The 20,267-nt window shown below is 40.0% G+C and overlaps 1 protein-coding gene across 19 annotated transcripts in view; it reads left to right on the top strand.

Moving 5' to 3' along the window:
- Positions 1–20,267, top strand: part of HERC3 (HECT and RLD domain containing E3 ubiquitin protein ligase 3) — a 98,047-nt gene that overhangs the window by 32,898 nt on the left and 44,882 nt on the right. For 17 of the 19 annotated variants that reach the window (XR_011538114.1, XM_070612659.1, XM_070612661.1 and 14 more), the window contains 6 exons: positions 11,424–11,583; positions 15,514–15,590; positions 16,444–16,665; positions 17,648–17,739; positions 18,493–18,623; positions 19,205–19,365. Coding sequence is in view for 18 of the 19 variants with exons in the window: in XM_070612659.1 (XP_070468760.1) it covers positions 11,424–11,583; positions 15,514–15,590; positions 16,444–16,665; positions 17,648–17,739; positions 18,493–18,623; positions 19,205–19,365 (843 nt within the window). In the remaining variant the exon portion in view is untranslated. Of the gene's footprint in view, positions 1–9,986; positions 10,147–11,423; positions 11,584–15,513; positions 15,591–16,443; positions 16,666–17,647; positions 17,740–18,492; positions 18,624–19,204; positions 19,366–20,267 lie in introns of all 19 variants that reach the window. The other 2 variants (XM_070612676.1, XM_070612675.1) reach the window with 1 other exon arrangement.

Genomic DNA, 20,267 nt, shown 5'->3' with positions numbered 1-20,267 from the left:
AGTGGCTTGCAAAGTGTTCCCTCTTCTGGTTTCTGGAAGAGTTTGTCTGTATTATATGTAGGTTTACTATAGGTTGTTATTTCTTCCTTAAATGATTGATGGAATCACCAGTGAAGCCATCTGAGCCTAGAGCTTTCTTTGTGGGGACATTTTTAGTTACATTTTCAATTTCTTTAAAAGATATATAGGACTAGTCAGATTATTTATTTCATCTTAGATGAGTTTAATAGCTTGTGTCTTTTGAGGAATTTGTCCACTTCACCTAAGTTTCAAATTTATTGGCATAAAGTTGTTTATAATATTCCCTTATTACCCTTTTCATGTCTTTAGGATCTGTTTTTCTGATTTAGGTAATTTGTGTTTTCTCTCTTTGGTTTCTGATTAGATTAGCTAGAGGTTAATCAGTTTTATTGATATTTTCAGGGAAAAATTTTTGGTTTCAGTGACTTTTCTGATTCTTTTTTTTTTGGTTTTCTCTTTCATTGATTTGTGCTCTTATATTTATTATTTCTTTTCCTCTGTTTACTTTGTGTTTAATTTACTATATTTTTTATAGTTTCTTAATGTGGAAATTAAACCACTGATTTGCCACTTCTATTCTAATAAGCATTTCATGCTAAAAAAATTTTTTTAAGCATCATTTTAGTTGTTTCCCACAAATTTTAATTGCTTGTATTATTTTTATTCCAAAATACTTTGTAATTATTTCCTTTATGATTTCTTCTTTGATTCATGGGTTATTTGGAAGTGTGTAGATTAATATCCAGATATATGAGGATTTTACTGATATTTTTCAGTTAATGATTTCCAGTGTAATAACTGTGTTGTAGGAGTACATATTTTGTACAATTTCAGGCCTCTTAAATTTATTTTTATTCGTTTTATGGCCCAGAATATGGTGTATCTTGGTGAATGCTCTGTGTGCAGTTGAGAAGAATGAATGTTGTGCTGTTGATGGTGGAGAGTTTTCTAAGTGTCAGTTAGGTCGAGTGGGATGAAGTGTTGTTTAGGTCTCCTCTACCCGTGCTGATTTTGTTTCTACTTATTCTATAATTACCGAGAGAGTAGTGTTAAATCTTTGACTGTCATTCTTGGTTTACTTGTTTCTTCTTTTGGCCCTATAAGGTTTGCTACATGTGTTTTGAAGTTCTATTATTAATTATGTACACATTTAAGATTGCTAGATTTTCTTGTTGAATTGATTCTTTTAACATCCTGAAATGTCATACTTTACACCTGATGATATTCATTGTTTGGAAATCTACCTTACCTGATAGGAATATATAGCAACTTCAGCTTTCTTTTGCTTGGTGTTAGCGTGGTATATCTTTTTCCATCCATTTACTTTTCATCTTTCTGTGTCTTTGTGTTTAAAGTGGGTTTTTTAAGGCAGCGTATAGTTGGATCTTGCGCAGCAATCCAGTCTGACTATTTCTGTCTTCTAATTGGAGTTTTTATATACATATACATTTTTAAGAGAAAATGGACAAAGGACTACACTCTGTGGCCCCTGCTTGAATTCTTTCCTGCGGGTGCCCAAGGACACACCTTCTCAGGCTCCAGGCGCCGTAAGGGCTGTTCTCGCTCTAAGCAAATAGACGGGTCTCACTGTAGGGATGTTTTGCCCGCTGCGATAAAATTTTACCCAAATCTATAACAAGTGGGATTAATGATTAACTATCCTTAGGAAGCCCCTCCAGAAGCATCTCATCTTGCATTGTGATTGTACAGGACTATTGTTCATAAGATAGCATACAGTTTAAAATAGTCCGTAAACAATCTGCAGGCTTGGAAATGGTCTCCTGTTGTTAAATCACATTGAATGAAAGTGATTTGAGTTGTTGGAAAAAATGTTCATAGCAGAGGGAAGTGTAAGTCCTTTTAAAAAAACTTAAAAAAATTTGCCATGTTACAAAAGTAATACATAGGTATTGCTCAAAATTTAAATGCCCATAACCAAAAAGAAGCAAATAAAAAATACTCTCTAGTTCTACACCCTGAACAAAAACCATTGTTATTACTTTGAAATATATCCTTCCAGTATTTTTTAAACATTAATATAATTTTTAAAGTCATATTATGATACTTCTTTGTAACCTTTTGTCCGCTTACTTTCTCGTGAATATTTTTCTATGATCATGTTTGTACTCATCTATATCAGCCTTTTTAATGACTGCATGTTTCAATTTATAGTGTATAATACCAATTTCTTTTTTTTTTTTCTGTTAATAGCAATCCAGTATACAGTATTTCTTTAGGATACGTTTGTAGAAATTCAACTGCTGGGTAAAAGAACGTGCAGGGGCCGGCCCCGTGGCTGAGTGGTTGGGTTCGTGTGTTCTGCTTTGGCGGGCCAGGGTTTCGCCGGTTCAAATCCTGGGCACAGACATGGCACCACTCATTGGGCCATCCTGGGGCGGCGTCCCACGTACCACAACTAGAAGGACTCACAGTTAAAAATACACAACTGTGTACTGGGGGGCTTTGGGGAGAAAAAGGAAAAATAAATCTTAAAAAAAAAGATTTTATGTTTTCATCATATGATCCTAGCATTTCATTCATGAGAGGCAGTCTTCTTAGACTTACACTCTGGTTCTTGGACAGACCCAAGCAGGTGCTCCTGTGCTGTCATCGTACAGGACAGGAAAGCTCTGTGAAGGATAGGGCATCCGTGTAACGTGGGAGCTGAACTTCAAGGGACTGTTGGCGTTTTGTGCCTGAGTATTAAGATTTCAGTCCTCTCGGAGGCATCTTGAATTATATCACCTGGAGGACTTAGGCATTCAGCTATACAAAATATTATGCTATATGGTTATATGCCACTGTATCCCCACTGCAGGGGTCCCTTCTGCTTTTAGGATTCCCTCTATTAGAGTTGTCAGGCAGTGTTCTAATTTACAATCTTTCTCTATTAAAATCCCTTTAGAGTGCCAGATTGTGCCGTGGTTGGCAATTCTGAGTTCCTGAAAATGACTGAGTCACTGCAGCTGGTCTTATTCTGATGCGTGGAGAGCTAATGGCTCAAAACACAAAGTCTTCTCCCCTCCCATTGCCTGAGCCAGGCCTCCATATGTTCTAATTGACTTAGTCAGTGTGTCTGTCTTATTGCATCTGAAAGCGTACAGGGTAAATTTAGCTTTATGGCTTTAAGAAGGAAATATTCTCAGAAACATTTTCCAAGGTATAAGTGTTTTTGGGTTTTATATGTGAGCATTGAGGTCGAAGATTAAAGTCACCTGTCCCTGAACTGAGACCTACTACTCTGAACTCTGTCGTGGTTATGATAGGATGAGATAACAGTCTTTCTCTCTGATTCTTTAGTTTCAAAGCTTTGGTTTAATGATTATTTAAACTTGGGCAGTCATACATAGGATTAAGTAGGTAAATGTTTGTATGCTCAGATAACTTCAATGAAGTGTTAACCGCTCAGAGATACTGCCCACCTCCAGGAATCTAGCCCTTCACTGTACAGGAAGGTTAAACAGTTTTATTTGGAGCATTCGTGGGAGAGCTGTGCCTTTTGATTTTTTTTTTAAAGCCAAGTTGAACAAAGACAGTTTCTGTACTTTCTTTGATTTTTTTTTTAAAAGATAGAAAAAAATGTTATTTTAAAAATCTGGCTCTGGGTTTCCAGTTCCAGGCAGAACGGAGTCAGCACATTTCTTCCTGTCTCTCCTATTGAATGCAACTATAAAACCTGGACAGAATGCATGAAGCAGCTATTTGAGGACTGCGAAAAGCAAATAATGGCAGGTGAATTGAGAAAGACCAGAATTCAAAGTGCCACTGAAGTAGTATTGAGTTTACCATTTTCTTTCTCTGATGCTCCTGCCATTTGGCCCCAGAGGAAGTTACAGCTGTAGAAGTACAGAGTGTAGGCTGGGAGAGAGAAGAAGGAGCCCCAGGAAGCCTGAAAGTATCAGGGAGATCTCAGAGAAGGAAGGACTCGGGAAAGCAACTTCATATAGTTAGCTGTGAACTCCTGGGCTCACCCCTGAGCTGTGTATGTCTGGGTCTCATCCTGCTTAGCGTATAAGTGGCTTTGAGAACCGAACTAACAAATAGACCAGGACCCAGGTTTCAGACTGTCCACTGTGTGGTGCATGCAGGGCCCCAATCTGAATAGCACTGCAAAAGTTTTGAAAAGTAAAACAAAATTAACATTCTCCAGAAGATTTAAATAAGACCATAGTCTTACAGCATAATCTTTAAAATGTTCATGGTATAATCCAAAATTATTCCACATGTAAAACCCAGGAAAATCTCAAGTAGCACGGGAAGAGACAGTGAACAGATGCCAAGGCTGGAATGACACAGATGTTGGGATTATCTGACGAAGACCCTAAAGCAGCTATTATACAAATGTTCCAGCAAGCTGACTCAAACTCTTACGAAACAAATGGAAAAGTGAGATTCAGTGAAGAAATAGATGATATAAAGAAGAACCAATATAATAACCAAAGTGGAAAACTCACTGGACAGCCTCAATAGCAGAATGGAGATGACAGAGGGAATAATCAGTGAAAGTGAAGATAAGTTGATAGAAGTTATGCAATCTGAATAACAGAGATAAAAAAGATTGAGGAAGAAAAATAAACAGAATTTCTGAGACCTGTGGGACAAGAACAAAGCTTTCACATTCACATCATTGGAGTCCCAGCAGGAGAGGAGAAAGAATGTGGTGATGAAAATAATAATGGCTGAAAAATTTCTAAGTTTGGCAAAAGATATGAACAGATTCAAGAAGTCCAGTAAACCCAAGAAAGACAAGTCCAAAGAAATCTACACCCAGACAGATAATAACCAAACTTCTGAAAACTAAAGACAAAGAAAATACTTGGAAACAGCCAGAGAAAAACAACACACTAGCTGTAGAGGAAACAATGATTCGAATGACTGTAGATTTTACCTTGGAGACTATGGAGGCCTTAAGTGGTACGGCATTTTAAAAGTGCTGAAAGAAAAGAAATCAACCCAGAATTCTGTATCAAGCAAAAGTAGGCTTCATAAGGGAAGGTGAAACAAAGGCATTCTCAGATGAAGAAAAAGTCCTTTGCAAGTCTTTACCCAGAAGGAAAATGATACCAGAAGGAATATTGGACCATCAGGAATGAAGGAAGAGCAACAAAAATAGTAGATATCTGGGTAAATATAATAGACTCTTCTCTTCTTGAGTTCTTGAAAATATATTTGATGACTGAAGGCAAGAATTATAACATTGTGATGGAGTTTTCAGTGTATGCAGGTGTAATATTTAAGGCTGCTGTAACTTAAAAGGGGAAGGGGTAAAGGGATCTATATGATGGTAAGGTTTCAACATTCCACTTGAAATGGTCAAGTTTTGCTTCTAGATAGACTCTGAAAAGATAAATATTTATATTGTAATCCCTAGTGCAATCAGTAAAGTAACTATACAAAGAGATATAGTAAAAAAATACAAATTAAAATGGGATACTAGAAAATGTTTAAATAATACAAAAGAAGGCTGGAATGAGGAAAAAGAGCAATGAAAAACGGAACAAACAGAAAACAAATAAAACGGTAAAAAATTTGAACTTAATAATTATATTAAATATAATCTAAAAAAACTCAGTCAAAATACAGAGATTATCACTAAATTAAAAAAATAACCCAACCATATGCTATGTGTAAGAAACTGACTTCAAAAATAATAATATAGAGGGGCTGGCCCCATAGTGTAGTGGTTAAGTCTGGCGTACTCTGCTTTGGCGGCCTGGGTTTGCAGGTTCTGATCCCAGGCGTGGACCTACACCACTTGTCAAGCCATGCCGTGGCAGTGACCCACATACAAAATAGAGGAAGATTACCACACATGTTACCTCAGGACTGATCTTCCTCAAGCAAAAAAAAAGGAAGATTGGTAACAGATGTTAGCTCAGAGTGAATCTTCCTCACCAAAATAATAATTAATAATAAAAATAAAAGAATGGTTAAATACCCTGGGTATTTACTCCAAAGAAATGAAAACTTATTCCCTCACAGTAACCTGTATAGGAATATTTATTGCATCTCTATTTATAATCACTAAAAAGTGGAAACAATGCTTTGCGGTACATCCATAATACAGTGAAATACTACTCACTAATAAAAAGGAATAAACTGATACATGCAGCAACTTGGATGAGTCTCAGAGGCATTATAGTGAGTGAAAGAATCCAGTCTTAAAAGGTTAGATGCTATGTAATTGCATTTCCGTGACAGTATTGAAAGTATAAAACTGGAGATAGAAAACAGATTGTGGTTGCCAGGAGATGGGGATGAGGAGAGAATGTGAGTAAGGGACAGCACAAGGAATGTTTTTGGGGCGATGGAACTGTTCTGTATCTTGATGGTGGCAGTGGCTACATGTGCTGCAATTCATAGAATTGTACACTAAAGAAAGGTCAGTTTTACTATATGATAATTAAAAATTTTAAAAGCTGACTCTGGTTTGGGTGCTTTGGCTCAGGGACAAGGTAGAATTCCTTCTCTGGAGATAACTCTTGTGGGAGGGGGTGGTCCCTTTAAAGTATGAGCTCTGTTATGGAGTTGAGACCCCACTAGGTGTAGCCCAGATGCCCCAAAATGTTTAGATGAACGTAGTTAAGAAAGGAGTTGGAACGTGGCCTAGGAACAGGACCTTTCAGACACAGAAGCACGGAAAATGAGGGGGAGAGAGCCTCGTCCTGTTGTGGGAGGCCGGGGGACACCAGGAGGAATGTGGGCGCTGGGAAATTCTCTTTGTTGGGATCTGCAGGGGAACTTGGGTTATATTGTGTTATGAGTGGTTTGCTGAGATAAAAAGTTTATTTTTATCACCCCAAACCTTCATTAAAAGTCTGCTGCACCCCTCAGACTGGGTTGACGGCACTTGGGAGAAAAACTGCCGGTGGGGAGAGCAGAGTATGGCAGCAGGAGGCGAGATGAGAACTAGAGTTGAGAGTTCAGTGGGAAACTGAAGTGAGGGTCAGGGTGCATATGAGGACTTAGAATCCACAGTACGGCAGGGTGAAGCACTGGCTTTCCCACAGTGTGCTCTGTCTTTTGTTGTCTAGTATTAAAGAAAAGTGTACTCTCAGAGTAGACAATTTAGGGACGCTCACAAAGAAGACAGCTAAGTGATGAAAGTTTAAATCCCTTTTGTCATAGCAACCACTGACATTTAATTTCTTTTACTATAGTTTTATTGTTAAAAATTTAGTACCAAATATTGATGACTAACTTTGTACGTTCTGTATACTTTCCATCCAACTGCTCATGTTGTTAACGGCAAACTAGTGGATATATTTCTCATTTGAATAGACAGTAAGAGTCAATTTCCCGTTGTCCATAACTAGACTATTCACTTTATAGTTAGTTTCACCAATTTAAAATCTGCCTAGTTCTTTTCTATGAAGGAAGACATTTAGCCAAGTGGGTATAATGGGCTTTGAAGTCAGAGAGACCTGGGCTCCAGTCCTAGCTCCACCACTCACTCAGTGTGAACCTTGGCCAAATTACCTACTTTTTATGAGCTGGGGCTTAGTTTGGAGCCTTTGCCTCACAGGCCTGTTGCAAGGATGAAGGGAGGAAGAAAGTATCAGCATCGTCCGTCTGCCCACTAGGCTCTTATCATCCTTCTCTATTACCACCCTTTGATGGTAATAATGCCCAATTTACTACTAACTTGAAAATACATTAAAAAATTGTGATGGGCTCAAACGCCAAGTAGAAGTAATCATAATAACGGAAGTCCATTGACCTGCTGCCTTGCTCGAAGCAGCATTCCACGCTTGCCACAGTTCTGCCCTATTACCTTGGCTTATTCAGAGTTGATAACATTGCTAAAGACTTCTAAAGACTTTAAAGTGTTGCCATGAGAGGATCAGAGAGAAAATATACTTTTATCCTCAAAAAATGCCAACTATATCTTCAGTGTGTTTAATTATTTTAACGTGTGGGTTGAGGTTCTGTCATGATCTGCAAAATACAGCGTGTAGTCTTGACAGAATGAATCAGAAGAGACTGCATGTGGAAACGTGCACTAGCCTGAATGTTCCCAGCTGGGGCAGGGGTGTATTCAGTGAGGTGTGAATGAAGCATTCATTGGCACGTTTGCCCGACTTAGGGAGCAGATTCTAGAAGAGGGGTCATAATTTCACTCTAATACATCTCCAGTCTGAATCAGATGAGCTCGGTTTTCTGACTAGAAGAAATAAAATAAATTGGATTTGGTACAACCAGTGGTTTAATTCTCAAATCTTTGCATTACTGAACAGTACTCCTGCTTTGGGGCTGCAGGTTTTGTTGTGGCAATGATAGTTTGGTGTCTGTTTTGGTGGCTGATATGTGAGGGGACAGGAATTGGTTTGCTTAGGGTTTGACCAGACTGGGAGTAAATGGTACTTGGAATCAAGATGTGCCCTTTTTTATTTTTAAAGATTCTCCCTGAGCTAACATCTGTTGCCAATCTTCCTCCCTCTCTCTCTCTCTTTTTTTCACTCCCCAAAGTCCCAGTGCATAGTTGTATATTCTAGTTTTAAGTCCTTCTAGTTCTTCTATGTGAGCCGCCACCACAGCATGGCCATTGACAGATGAGTGGTGTGGTTCTGCAACTTGGAAACGAACCTGGACTGCCGAAGTGGAGTGCACCGAACTTTAACCATTAGACCATCAGGGCTTGCTCTAGATGTGCCCTTTAGAGGCTACTCAGCTGTGGTAAACGAGATCAAGAGAGAGGCTATTGACAGACTTTGAGGCAAGGAAATAGGTGGCAGATCAGATGGAGAGTGTCCTGTCTGCCTGTGGAGAAAGTTATTGGTGTCATGTTAGGCTGGATGCTGACATCTACACAGGAAAGGTTAATGACTGGCATAGGTCAGGTACTAGCCATGGCTGAGGGCTCAGCCCAGGTCCCCAGGCCTGGGAGAACATCTCAGCTGCCCAAGTCCTGGAACTGTGGTACAAGGGGGAAATTTGGTCAGAGGAATAGAGTCTGAATCACCTGAGCTACTTCGGTAGGAGTTTTACGTTTTTCCACGGTAAAGAAAGGATGTTCTCAGTGCGTGGGGTGAGGCTGAGTTGTGAGGTGGGGCCAAGTAGCAATAGCGGTTAAAGGAGATGGGTGATGGGAACAACCGGAGTTACAGCTTCTTTCAGGAGGTTTCTCTGACGTGAGCATATTTTCAGCTGCCTAATTTAAAAAAAGAATTTTTGTTTTCAAATAATTTATTTACGCAAACTGTGTTTAGGTCAGATAGCAGCTCCCTGCCTCACCTGTCCGCAGCCTTGAGTCTCACAGAAGCCATCCCTTTCAACTCTCTTAGCTCTTTCTTTTGGTATTTACCTTTATATTTCTTTCTTTTTTTTTTTTTTTTTGAGGAAGATTAGCCCTGAGCTAACTGCTGCCAATCCTCCTCTTTTTCCTGAGGAAGGCTGGCCCTGAGCTAACGTCTGTGCCCGTCTTCCTCTACTTTATATGTGGGACGCCTGCCACAGCATGGCGTGCCAAGTGGTGCCATGTCTGCACCCAGAATCCGAACTGGAGAACCCTGGGCCACCGAAGCGGAACGTGCCCACTTAACCGCTGCGCCACCGGGCCGGCCCCCTACCTTTATATTTCTAAATAACATGCTTATAATGCTATTTCTTGATTTTTTTTCAATGTTGTACATAATCTAGAAAGTTCCCACTGGGGAAGATCAGCATTCTCTTATATTCTCCACCCATCCTTTCCTCTTCCTTACCCCTAGACACTCATCCTTTCCCAGATAGTTGATTTTTTAAATCAATTTTGACAGTTAAATTTTTAACTATGTAAATTATATTTATTTGGTTATTGTTACTTTGTGTACCATGGCTACTTTTATTTCCTGTAAAGCACATAGAGTTTCCTGGAGTTATTTCATTTTTTTTCTTTTGCGTAGTAACCTCTATGTTCTCTTGACAGAACTGTAAAACTCCTACTAAGCTAAAGCTCATCAGATTGTATTTCATTTTTCACCTAGGAGACATCTCTCCCACTTTGCTTCATAGGCCTGCTACATAGCTGTCCTGGAAATATTCTTCAGCTCTTCCATGGAAGATTCCCATTTCCTGGATCCTGAATCTTTCTTTGTTTTGGAGGCATGATCTTATGGTAACTTTCTGAGAAAGGCAGTATGGGAGGTAAAATATTTTGAGAGCCTTACACGCCTGAAGATTGTTCTCTTTTCCTCTTTCCTCATATTTGATTTATAGTTGGCTGGGTATAGAATTCTTCATTGGAAGTCATGTTCCTTCAGAATTGTGAAGGCATTGCCCCATTGTCTTCTAGTTTTCAGTATTGCATCTGAGAAATTGGATGCCGTTCTGATCCCCATTCTATTGTATATAAATTGTTTTCCTTTCTAGAAACTTTGAGAGTCTTTTTTGGTGTTCTGAAATTTCAAGATGAAGAAGTGCTCCTGAAGGAGGTCTTTTGTCAGCCATCATTCTGAGCCCTTCATAGGTCCTCTCTCTTTTCTCTTTCTTATTGAAGCGTAGTTAACGATAGGTCCTTCTCAGGTGAAACTGTGCAGATCTCTGCACCATCTCTTTCTTCAGGGTTTATTTTCTTCTGTTTGTTTTGCTCTATGTCTTTCATGTTAAACTTCTCCCCACATATATGATGAACCCTGCCTAACTTTTTTCTTTGTAAGAGTGAGGTACTAGGATGTGAGTGGAGCTGTGTGTGGGTAATTTGTTAACTGGTGGGAAGCTGAACATTTCAACAGGGGACCCACAAATGTCAGTATCTGTGGGTCTTTTCTTTTGGGCCGGTTTTCTCAGATAAATCCTCCTATCTCATGGCTAGATGTCTATGAGACTGTATTCTGGAACTGAGGGGAGAAAGGTTTCTGGATGTGGGAGTGGGAGGTTTGTGGGGAGGGCTCTCATTGTTCCCAGGCAGAATTTCACTCAGGCCCACTGTTTAGTAACATGCCTCATTCCCACTCACATTTGGACCTCCCTTGGTTAGTAGCATGCCTCATTCCCACTCACATTTGGACCTCTCTGGCTTAGTAGCATGCCTCATTCCCACTCACATTTGGACCTCCCTTGGTTAGTAGCATGCCTCATTCCCACTCACATTTGGACCTCCCTGGCTTAGTAACATGCCTCATTCCCACTCACATTTGGACCTCCCTGGCTCAGTGTCTCCAAATAGTAAACCTTCAGGCTTCTCCTTGGAGAGAAGGCACATGAGGGAACATCTGGGATATGTGTGCTGCTGCAGGTGTGTGTGTTACCCAGTGTAGCTGGGCTCTATATTGATAACTTTGAGAAACATGCAAAATTTATGATCTCTATAAATGTACAGATTTAGTGGTTTTCTTTGAAAAACAAAACTGCCCAGGAAGATAATTCTGTGTAATTCCTGTCTCTTGGTATACATTTTCCTCCTCTGGTTTGGTCTCTTTCAGAGCAAATTGGAGCTTTGGCAGATCAGCACATTGTCCATGTGGCATGTGGCGAGTCCCACAATCTGGCCCTCAGTGACCGGGGCCAGCTGTTTTCTTGGGGTGCAGGGAGCGATGGTCAACTGGGACTCATGACTACTGAGGATGCGGTGGCAGTGCCCAGGTAAGAATTTCACAGACAGGAATCTGAGTTCTCAAATGTCAGTTGTGGTAAACACTATTTCCTGCTGTTGCTTTGTTAGACTCTTTGTTTTTGCTTCTGCTTTCTTCATTTAATTGCTGTTTCTTTTGTGCCACTGCTGTGCCTTATACTCTTATAGCACTTGTCACAAAAATTGTAATTATTTATGAAGTGAGTTTATCTCCAGTTAAAAATGAGTTGGTCAAGCACTGTACTTTATTTATTCTAATAGCCTAGTTGCTAGCAGAGTGCCTGGAACTTGATAAATGTTTGAATAAAGAAAGTGTCTTTTTACATGCTGGACTTATTAACCTTTAACTGAAAATTGCAAGTATAAATCAGTTACTCAATTAAGGACTTTAAACTAGACTCTCACAAGGCTAACCTGTTACCTATAATAGGCCAAATTACCTTAAGCATTATGAACAGCTGAAATAACCAATATACATGCATTCTTTAACACAAAAAGACTAATAGAGTGCTTTTGAGTCTCTTAAATATTTATTTAATTCTGCTTCACCACTAGAAAGCATCCAACATATTGAAGTTACTTTCAGGCGGACTTTTTAGGGGTTGAGTCTCAGTTTGTTGAGGGTTCTTAATGATCAAAGAGGCCACCAGTGAGGCCAGTCTGGTGGCACAGTGGTTAAGTTCACACGTTGCGCTTTGGTGGCCCCGGGGTTCACCGGTTCGGATCCTGGCTGTGGACCTACTCACCGCTTGTCAAGCCATGCTGTGGTAGGCATCCCACCTATAAAGTAGAGGAAGATGGGCATGGATGTTAGCTCAGGGCCAGTCTTCCTCAGCAGCAAGAGGAGGATTGGCAGCAGATATTAACTCAGGGCTAATCTTCCTCAAAAAAAAAAAAAGGTCACCAGCTTATTTCCTTTGTTTAATTCCTGTTCCTTTGTACTACCAATGTACAGCATACCCCTATTGTATATTTGTCAGATTCTTTGTAGTTGTTTATTTAATGGCTATTTTTAATAGAAAGCTGAGAGCTCTCAGTGGCAGGAGACCTGGATTATTCATTTTAGCATCACCATTGCTAAGGGTGCCCAGCACGTACATTGCTTAGTACGCGTCTGTTTAATAAGTGGCTTCTCCTCCCTTGCCCAATTATTGTCTCTTTTAAAGGACAATATATTCTTCTTTGTCTTCCTTTTTGCCCTCCTTATATTTTTGTCTCTTTAATCAAAAGCTCTTTTAAGGAAAAGAGGAACATGGAGGTAAGAGTGATTTGACTCACTTCCTGATTTAGAATAAGTAATGCCTTGGATTCATTTCTTCCAAAAATTAATTTAATTTTAGGGGAAGGGGGAGAGTGGCAATGAGAAAAAAGGAGTGCTATATTTTAATGAAATTGTGTGTAATATTAGGGAAAAGATTTATAACATTAACGACAAAAGTATTTCATTTGTTGATGACCAAGGCCTGAAGTAAAGATTTTTAATGGTATTTCATTTCTAAAAATGAAGTGATCTGTGTTATAGTAGCAATTTAATTTTCTGGTCACGTCTAAATTATGGATGACTTCCGAGGTTTTGGTTTGTGTCTAATTTTATATTATAGCTTAATTGAAATAAATTTGTTAACTCATACCTCAGTATTGTGGAAAGTAATGTAGCTTTGAGGTCAGACAGCCTCAGGTTCTAATACTGGCTCTGTTACTTATTAGGTGAGTGACCTTGGGAAAATTGTTTAACTTATCTAAGCCTTGGTTTCCTAACTTGAAAATGGAAGTGTATATTGCTTACCTTTGAAGTCATTGGGAGAACAGAATGAGATGAACAGGTGAAACACAGTCTATGCTTGCTCTGTATGTACCCCACTCTCCACTTCAAGGGTATCATTTCCCTGTTACTTATCTTTCTCCTTTTGACCTACTTCTTCAACTGTGATTGTTAAGGTTATGACAAGGGTAATGGTGGCCCATAAAGGGAGAATTATGGGAAATTTGAGTGGAAACTGACCAGGAAAAAGGGCTGTTCCTGCATAACATTTCTGGAACATTGGTCCCCTAGGCAGTAATGTATTTTCCAATTTTAAATACTAGTGGGCTTCTACAGACAATAATATTGATACATGCAGCAACTTGGATGAATGTCCAGGAAATTATTCTGAGGGGAAAAAAAGCCAATCCCAAAAGGTTACCTACTGTATGATTTCATTTATATAGTATTCTTGAAATGACAAAATTTTAGAGTCGGAGGATAGATTAGTGGTCATTAGGGGCCAATGACGGAGGAGGCAGGAGTGGTTATGAAAGCACAACACGAGGATGACTCCTGGTGTTGGGACCCTTCAGTATCCTGACTATGGTGGTCGATACGTGAACCTAGACAGGTGGTACAATTAATACACAGAAATGAGTACAAATAAAACTGGGGAAATATGAGTAAGATTGGTAGATTGTATTAGTGTTAGTATCCTAGTTATATCATACCACAGTTTTGCAAAATGTCACCATTGGGGGAAACTGGGCAAGTGTACAAGGGATCTCTCTAGTATTTCTTACAGCTGCCTGTGAATATACAATTATCGCAATAAGAAATAGTTGGGTGCTATGTGGTACTAATTGATATGTGAACTCCATTTTAACTTGTTCATAATGAGAAAACAAAGCATTAATACAAGCAGTATCTGCCAATCTCTCTAAGTAACCCCCCTGCCCCCGCCCTGTCTGTCTCCTGAGATACTCGTCTCCGGAGGGCCAGTCTGTCTGACGCCTTTGTTCCCATGGCATACACTTAATGTGTATGGAACCTGGCAACTTAGGAACTCTTCAGATAGAGAGCAGGAGGTACTCCCAGGCAGCTGCCCACCTCTGTTGGGCAGTGCCAGGCACTTCACATGGATTTTTTTCATTTACTTCTCACCACAACCCTATGAAATATGTACTGTTCTTTGTCTTTCACAGGAGCAAGCAGAGGCGCGGGATTTGAAAAGTAGTCATTCGATTTTCCTCTTTACCATCCAGGGGAATCAGAGTTTTGGAAGCATTGCCCTTATTTTTTTAAAAAATTGTGATAAAATAACACATAGCGTTTACTATCTTAACCATTTTTACGTGCACAATTCATTAATGTTGTATATTCATATTGTTATATAACCAATCTCCAGAACTTTTTTATCTTGCAAAAATTAATCTCTGTACCCATTAAACAACAACTCCTCATTTCTCCTCTTCCCAGCCCTTGGCAACCACCATTTTAGTTTCTGTTTCTATGAATTTGACTACACAAGGTACCTCATATAAGTGGAATCATCCAGTATTCATCCTTTTGTGACTGGATTATTTTACTTAGCACATATCCTCAAGTTTCATTCATGTTGTAGCATGTGTCAGAATTTCCTTTCTTTTTAGGGTTGATTGATACTCCATTGTATGTGTATGTCACATTTTGTTTATCCATTCCTCTGTCGATGGACGCTTGGGTTGTTTCTGGCCTTTGGCCATTGTGAATAATGCTGCTATGAATGTGGGTATACAGATACCTCTTTGGGACCCTGCTTTCAATTCTTTTGGATCTGTACTCAGAAGTGGAATTGCTGGATCATGGCATTGCTCTCATTGTGAAAGTCATGTAGACACCAGTCATATTCTTAGACATCTCTCTTCTGTAGCTTATTCCATTTGTCCCTGAATTGGAGATGACACATGGGAATTAACAGAGGGTTGTGGTAATGGGTTTAAATGCTGAAGAGTTTTTTTTGTTAAACAGTAACTACCTGAGAGGCAGGAGGTTAGTGAAAGACCTAAGAGAATTATATCATGTAAGGTTATATATTTGACTTTTGAAAGTCTTTTAGGAAAGGTGTTATTTATTACAGCTGTTTTATTTAGTTGGGAATATGTCTGATCATTGTTTGTGAATACCCTTCTTAAGAAGAAAGCCTTTTCTGTTTTAGGTTAATACAAAAGCTGAACCAGCAGACAATATTACAAGTTTCCTGTGGCAACTGGCATTGCTTGGCTCTTGCAGCTGGTAATGTAATATTAAAATATATGCTAATATTATGTTAATTTTGCAACAGTTTCTCTTTGCATTTTTGTGTGATGTTATTTAACTGGAAACCGTTGACTAACTGGTCAGGATCTGTGCATTCCTGTAGGACAGTGGCAGGTCTCAGTCAGCCTTTGTGTAGCTCATACTTTTTCAGGGTGTGGATGATGAAGAAGGTGGTCATCATTGCTGCCCCAACTCTCTTGCGGTGGAAGAGGAGCAGGAAGCAAGACTGTACTTGTGTTCTTGAGCATACAGAAGATTGGCTTTTCTCAGCCACAGTACACTATCAAGCTACATTCCACCATGAAGTTCCCAAATAAGTTTAAAAAAGGAGTTAGAGAAACCTAAGCCAGCAAATAATGCTGTATTTTATGTTAGAATAAATTTGAGGGGAAGTCTGCACTTGCATGTCTTGCTTGATGCTCTGTGCTATAATCCAGGTCATAGCTGGACCTCCTGAAGTCCTGGGTCTTGTGGTCTTGGGGTGATCAGAACGAGTTCAGCTTGCTGAGTAGATCTAAGCCTGGTAACTCTCCATCAAAACTGAATTGACATAAACATTTAATTTTTTCTTTGCATAAGTGTTCATGGCCTTTGAAGGGTAGTAAGACTCAGCTTACCACTCCATTGTCAGGACAGGTGGGAGTTTTGCTTATGGCCGTCTTACAGCATGAAATGTCTCGGCTCCCTTGCTCTTGGGCCGGTTTGGTGTGTGTAGGGGATCAATTAACAAATGATCCTACTGGATAACCATATTGTTCTAATGATATTATTTTTGTGGCTGGAACTTGCATCATTTCTGGTAATTCCAGTTATCCTGTTCTTATTTCAGATGGTCAGTTCTTCACGTGGGGAAAGAACAGCCACGGGCAGTTGGGCCTGGGGAAGGAGTTCCCCTCCCAAGCCAGCCCGCAGAGGGTGAGGTCCCTGGAGGGGATCCCGCTGGCTCAGGTGGCTGCAGGAGGGGCGCACAGCTTTGCCCTGTCTCTCTCAGGAGCCGTTTTTGGCTGGGGGATGAATAATGCAGGGCAGCTAGGGCTCAGTGATGAAGAAGGTAGGTAAACTTCATATGTATCTCTTTGGTTCAAAAGCACATTCGTTTGTTTAACACATGCTGCTTGAGGGTTTGCTATGTGCTGGACCCATGTTAGGTGCTAAGGGTACAGCAGCAAACAAAACAGATAAGACCTTGGCTCAGTGTCTGCTAGTGGGTGGAAGCAAACAACAAACCAGTTAATAGATAGTCTGTCAGAGGGTTTGAGGGTAAAGTTTCTTGTTTTATGTAGGGTGGTCAGGGAAGGCATCTCTGATAAGATGATGTTTGAGCAGAGCCCTGTAAGAAGTCAGGTAGGAAATGAGACGTGTAGATATCTGGGTGAAGGGGACAGGACAGGTGAAGGCTCTGAGGTGGGAAGGTATGGGGTGTGCTCAAGAGTGGAGTGGAGTGTGCCAGGGGAAGAGTAGCAAAGCAGGAAGTCAGAGAGGTGGTGTAGGGCCATTTGTGTAGGGCTCTGTAGGGCGGGGTAAGGATTTTGGCTTCTTCTCTTGGTGAGAGAGCAAGACACTGAGGGTTTTGAGGAAAAGAGTGATCCAGTTTGACTTTGGCTATAGTGGGTCCATGTTCCCGGAAGACCAGTTTGGAGGTAGTGGGAATAAAGTTAGATTTTGTATATACTTTGAAGATGAGGCTAATTGGTTTTGCTCATTGTTAGATGTGTGGTTCGAAATAAAGAGAGGAAAAGCTGAAAGGATAAGGTTGCCATTTATGAAATGAAGAAAACTGTGTGTGTGTGTGTGTGTGTGTGTGGGGGGCAGAGGGTGGGTGGGCAGAGTCGAGGAATGTGGTGACACCATGAGTTAGGTTTTAGATATATTAAAAACGAGATGTCTGTTAGACATCCAAGTGGAGGTGCAGGCAGAGAGCTGAATATGTGAGTCAGGAATCCGAGGGGACCCCAAATTCATGCTAAGATGGCTGTGTATATTTCATCTCAATGGCGAATGGTAGTGACATTCTGATATTTATCTTATTCTAGATCGAGAGTCTCCTTGCCATGTGAAACTCTTACGAACGCAAAAAGTTGTCTATATTAGTTGTGGAGAAGAACACACAGCAGTTCTCACAAAAGTAAGGGACTCTGGAGTGTTCTGGTTTGTTCTGTGGCGCTTCGGTGCTGGGTATGACATGGATGATTCTCATTGCTTTGTTATTTTTGATAGTGTTTTTTAGAGAGAGTAGTGATGGTGTTTAAAAATAGTTCACTATAAATAACCTTAAAATATATATAGCAACATTCTGTGTTCCTTTAAAACAAGCCATTTAAATATGTAAAAAAGAAAGAGCAATGTAATTAATGTTTTAAAATATCAACCTATTTCTTTTGCTTCTGAAGCAGTCACATCTAGAGATAAATGTATTTCATGTTGAACAAATACTATTATAGATTCACATTAATAAAATACCTTAGAATTTGTTCAAGTACAGCTGCTAAAAATATCTTACTTGCCAAGGAGTTTGTGGAGACTTTAATTTCTTAAATATGAATGATCATGCAAAATCATCTCATTTCACCTCTTTGTTTCTGCTTTTTTTGTTTTGCTTCCTAACACATCATTGTACTTTTAAAAAATTTTCAAAATTTACAGAGGATGCACGTTCCCTTGAGCAGTGCCATCTTTGTTTCCTAAAGATGTAGTCTTAAGTTCCTTTTTGATTATTTTTCTATTTAATGAACGTTCCAAAGAAGTGATTTTGACTGAGTATCTAGTGAGCGTGGTGTTCTTGTCAGACCACTGTGGTGTGAACTTTGTGTACAGAAAGCCTTAGAGGAGTGCCCTCAAACTCAGAGACTGCGGTCACGTGGTGTGTGTTCCTTCTTAGAGTGGAGGTGTGTTTACCTTTGGTGCTGGTTCCTGCGGGCAACTTGGACATGACTCTATGAATGACGAGGTTAATCCAAGAAGAGTTCTAGAGCTGATGGGCAGTGAAGTCACTCAGATTGCTTGTGGCAGGTGAGTGCTACTAAGAGCTTCCTGGTATCTCTTAAGCCCCAGGAATGGATCTTGTCTTTGTCGTGATGGAGAATGCGGTTAGACCTAACCACCCTCGTTTTAAGAAATCTTAACTGCATGCACATCTACAGTGAATGTGTGGAGAGAGTCAGATCTGAGCAGGGTGTGGCAAGGAAGGGTTTTAGATAAGCACAGCATCATGGGGACATTAGGCTTCTTTTGGGATAAAGAGCAGCAGGATGTGGGGAAGACCTGAGGAAAGTAAAGTGAGGGAGCCTCAAAGAACTTCTTGGAAATTTTGCCTGGTTCACCCTGCTTCTTCCCTCTCATCCCAAAGGCCAAATGCAGCAGGCCATTCAGCTCTTTCCAAGTCTTGCCATCCTCCCCATGACCTCAAGTGTCAGAGAAGGATAGTATTATGGAGAGCCACCCACTGCACAGAGTCACATGTAAACATGGGGGAGGATTTCTAGGGGCACTCCTAGGAATCGCAGTGCCCACATGTGGCAGTTGAAAGTCTGAGTGTATGTCCATATCAGTAGAGACTAAGCTGTGAGTTCATTTGAATTGTTTTTCCCCAGACAACACACCCTAGCCTTCGTGCCTTCTTCTGGACTCATCTATGCATTTGGTTGTGGAGCAAGAGGTCAATTAGGAACTGGACACACTTGTAACGTGAAGTGCCCATCTCCTGTGAAAGGTTACTGGGCTGCCCACAGTGGCCAGCTTTCAGCCAGAGCTGGTAAGAGTGATTTTCATTGGAATTTAATGATATTTTAAATGATAAAAACAATTGTTTTTTGAGCATGTTTCTACTTTTTACCCTGAGGTCTTTTGGAGGGAATGAATATGAGGTATTTTAACATCAATCAGCAAGTGTTTGAGTACTAACTATGCATGAGGCTCTGTAGTTGAGATCCTAGAGAATAAATAAAGCAGAAAATGTTATTTTGGCCCCAAGGACCTTGGTGGTGTTGTATAAATTTTAATTATTATCGTTGCTAATCATAAAAGTTAATGTTTATTGAGTGCCTAACTAGGTTCCATACTATGCTGAGCACTCAAAACATCCTTGAGAACAACTAGCGGTGGTTGTCCCCATGTTGGAGATGAGGAAACTGAGTCGTAAGGGGGTTAAGTAACTTGCCCAAGATCACAGGGGTTCTGGGGACAGGATTTAAACCCAGGTCATTCTAACGCCTGTGCTCTTAATGCTTGTGCTGTGGTACCTTCCCTTTGCTGTTGTTGCTATTTTGGTCATAACATGACAGTTCTTTTTATGCCATTTTTTTCTTCTCTTAAAAAATAGTTAAATAGCACAGTGTCCATTTCATGGGAAATCAAAATAAGGCAAACTCAATATGTGATATGAAATAATAAATCCAGAGGCTGCCCTGGAGCTGCAGAGGCATTAAAAAGCAGCATGATTTAATAGTTACTTTTGATTTTGGAGACTATACAGTGACACACTTACAGCTTTATCAGGATTTGTTTTTTAATAATAACCATCATCAGCTCCCTACTGGATTATAAGAAACTTAAGGACAGGAATTGAGTCTTTTCCTCTTTGTAAACCTAGCATATATATAGCACAGGGCCTGGCCCAAACTTCTCACTCAATAAATATTTATGGAGTGAATATAT

The sequence above is a fragment of the Equus przewalskii genome, chromosome 3 (assembly GCF_037783145.1).
Source record: "Equus przewalskii isolate Varuska chromosome 3, EquPr2, whole genome shotgun sequence".
Classification (NCBI taxonomy): domain Eukaryota; kingdom Metazoa; phylum Chordata; class Mammalia; order Perissodactyla; family Equidae; genus Equus; species Equus przewalskii.
The sequence above is the reverse complement of the archived record's forward strand: the minus strand, read 5'-3'. Positions and strand labels throughout refer to the sequence as shown.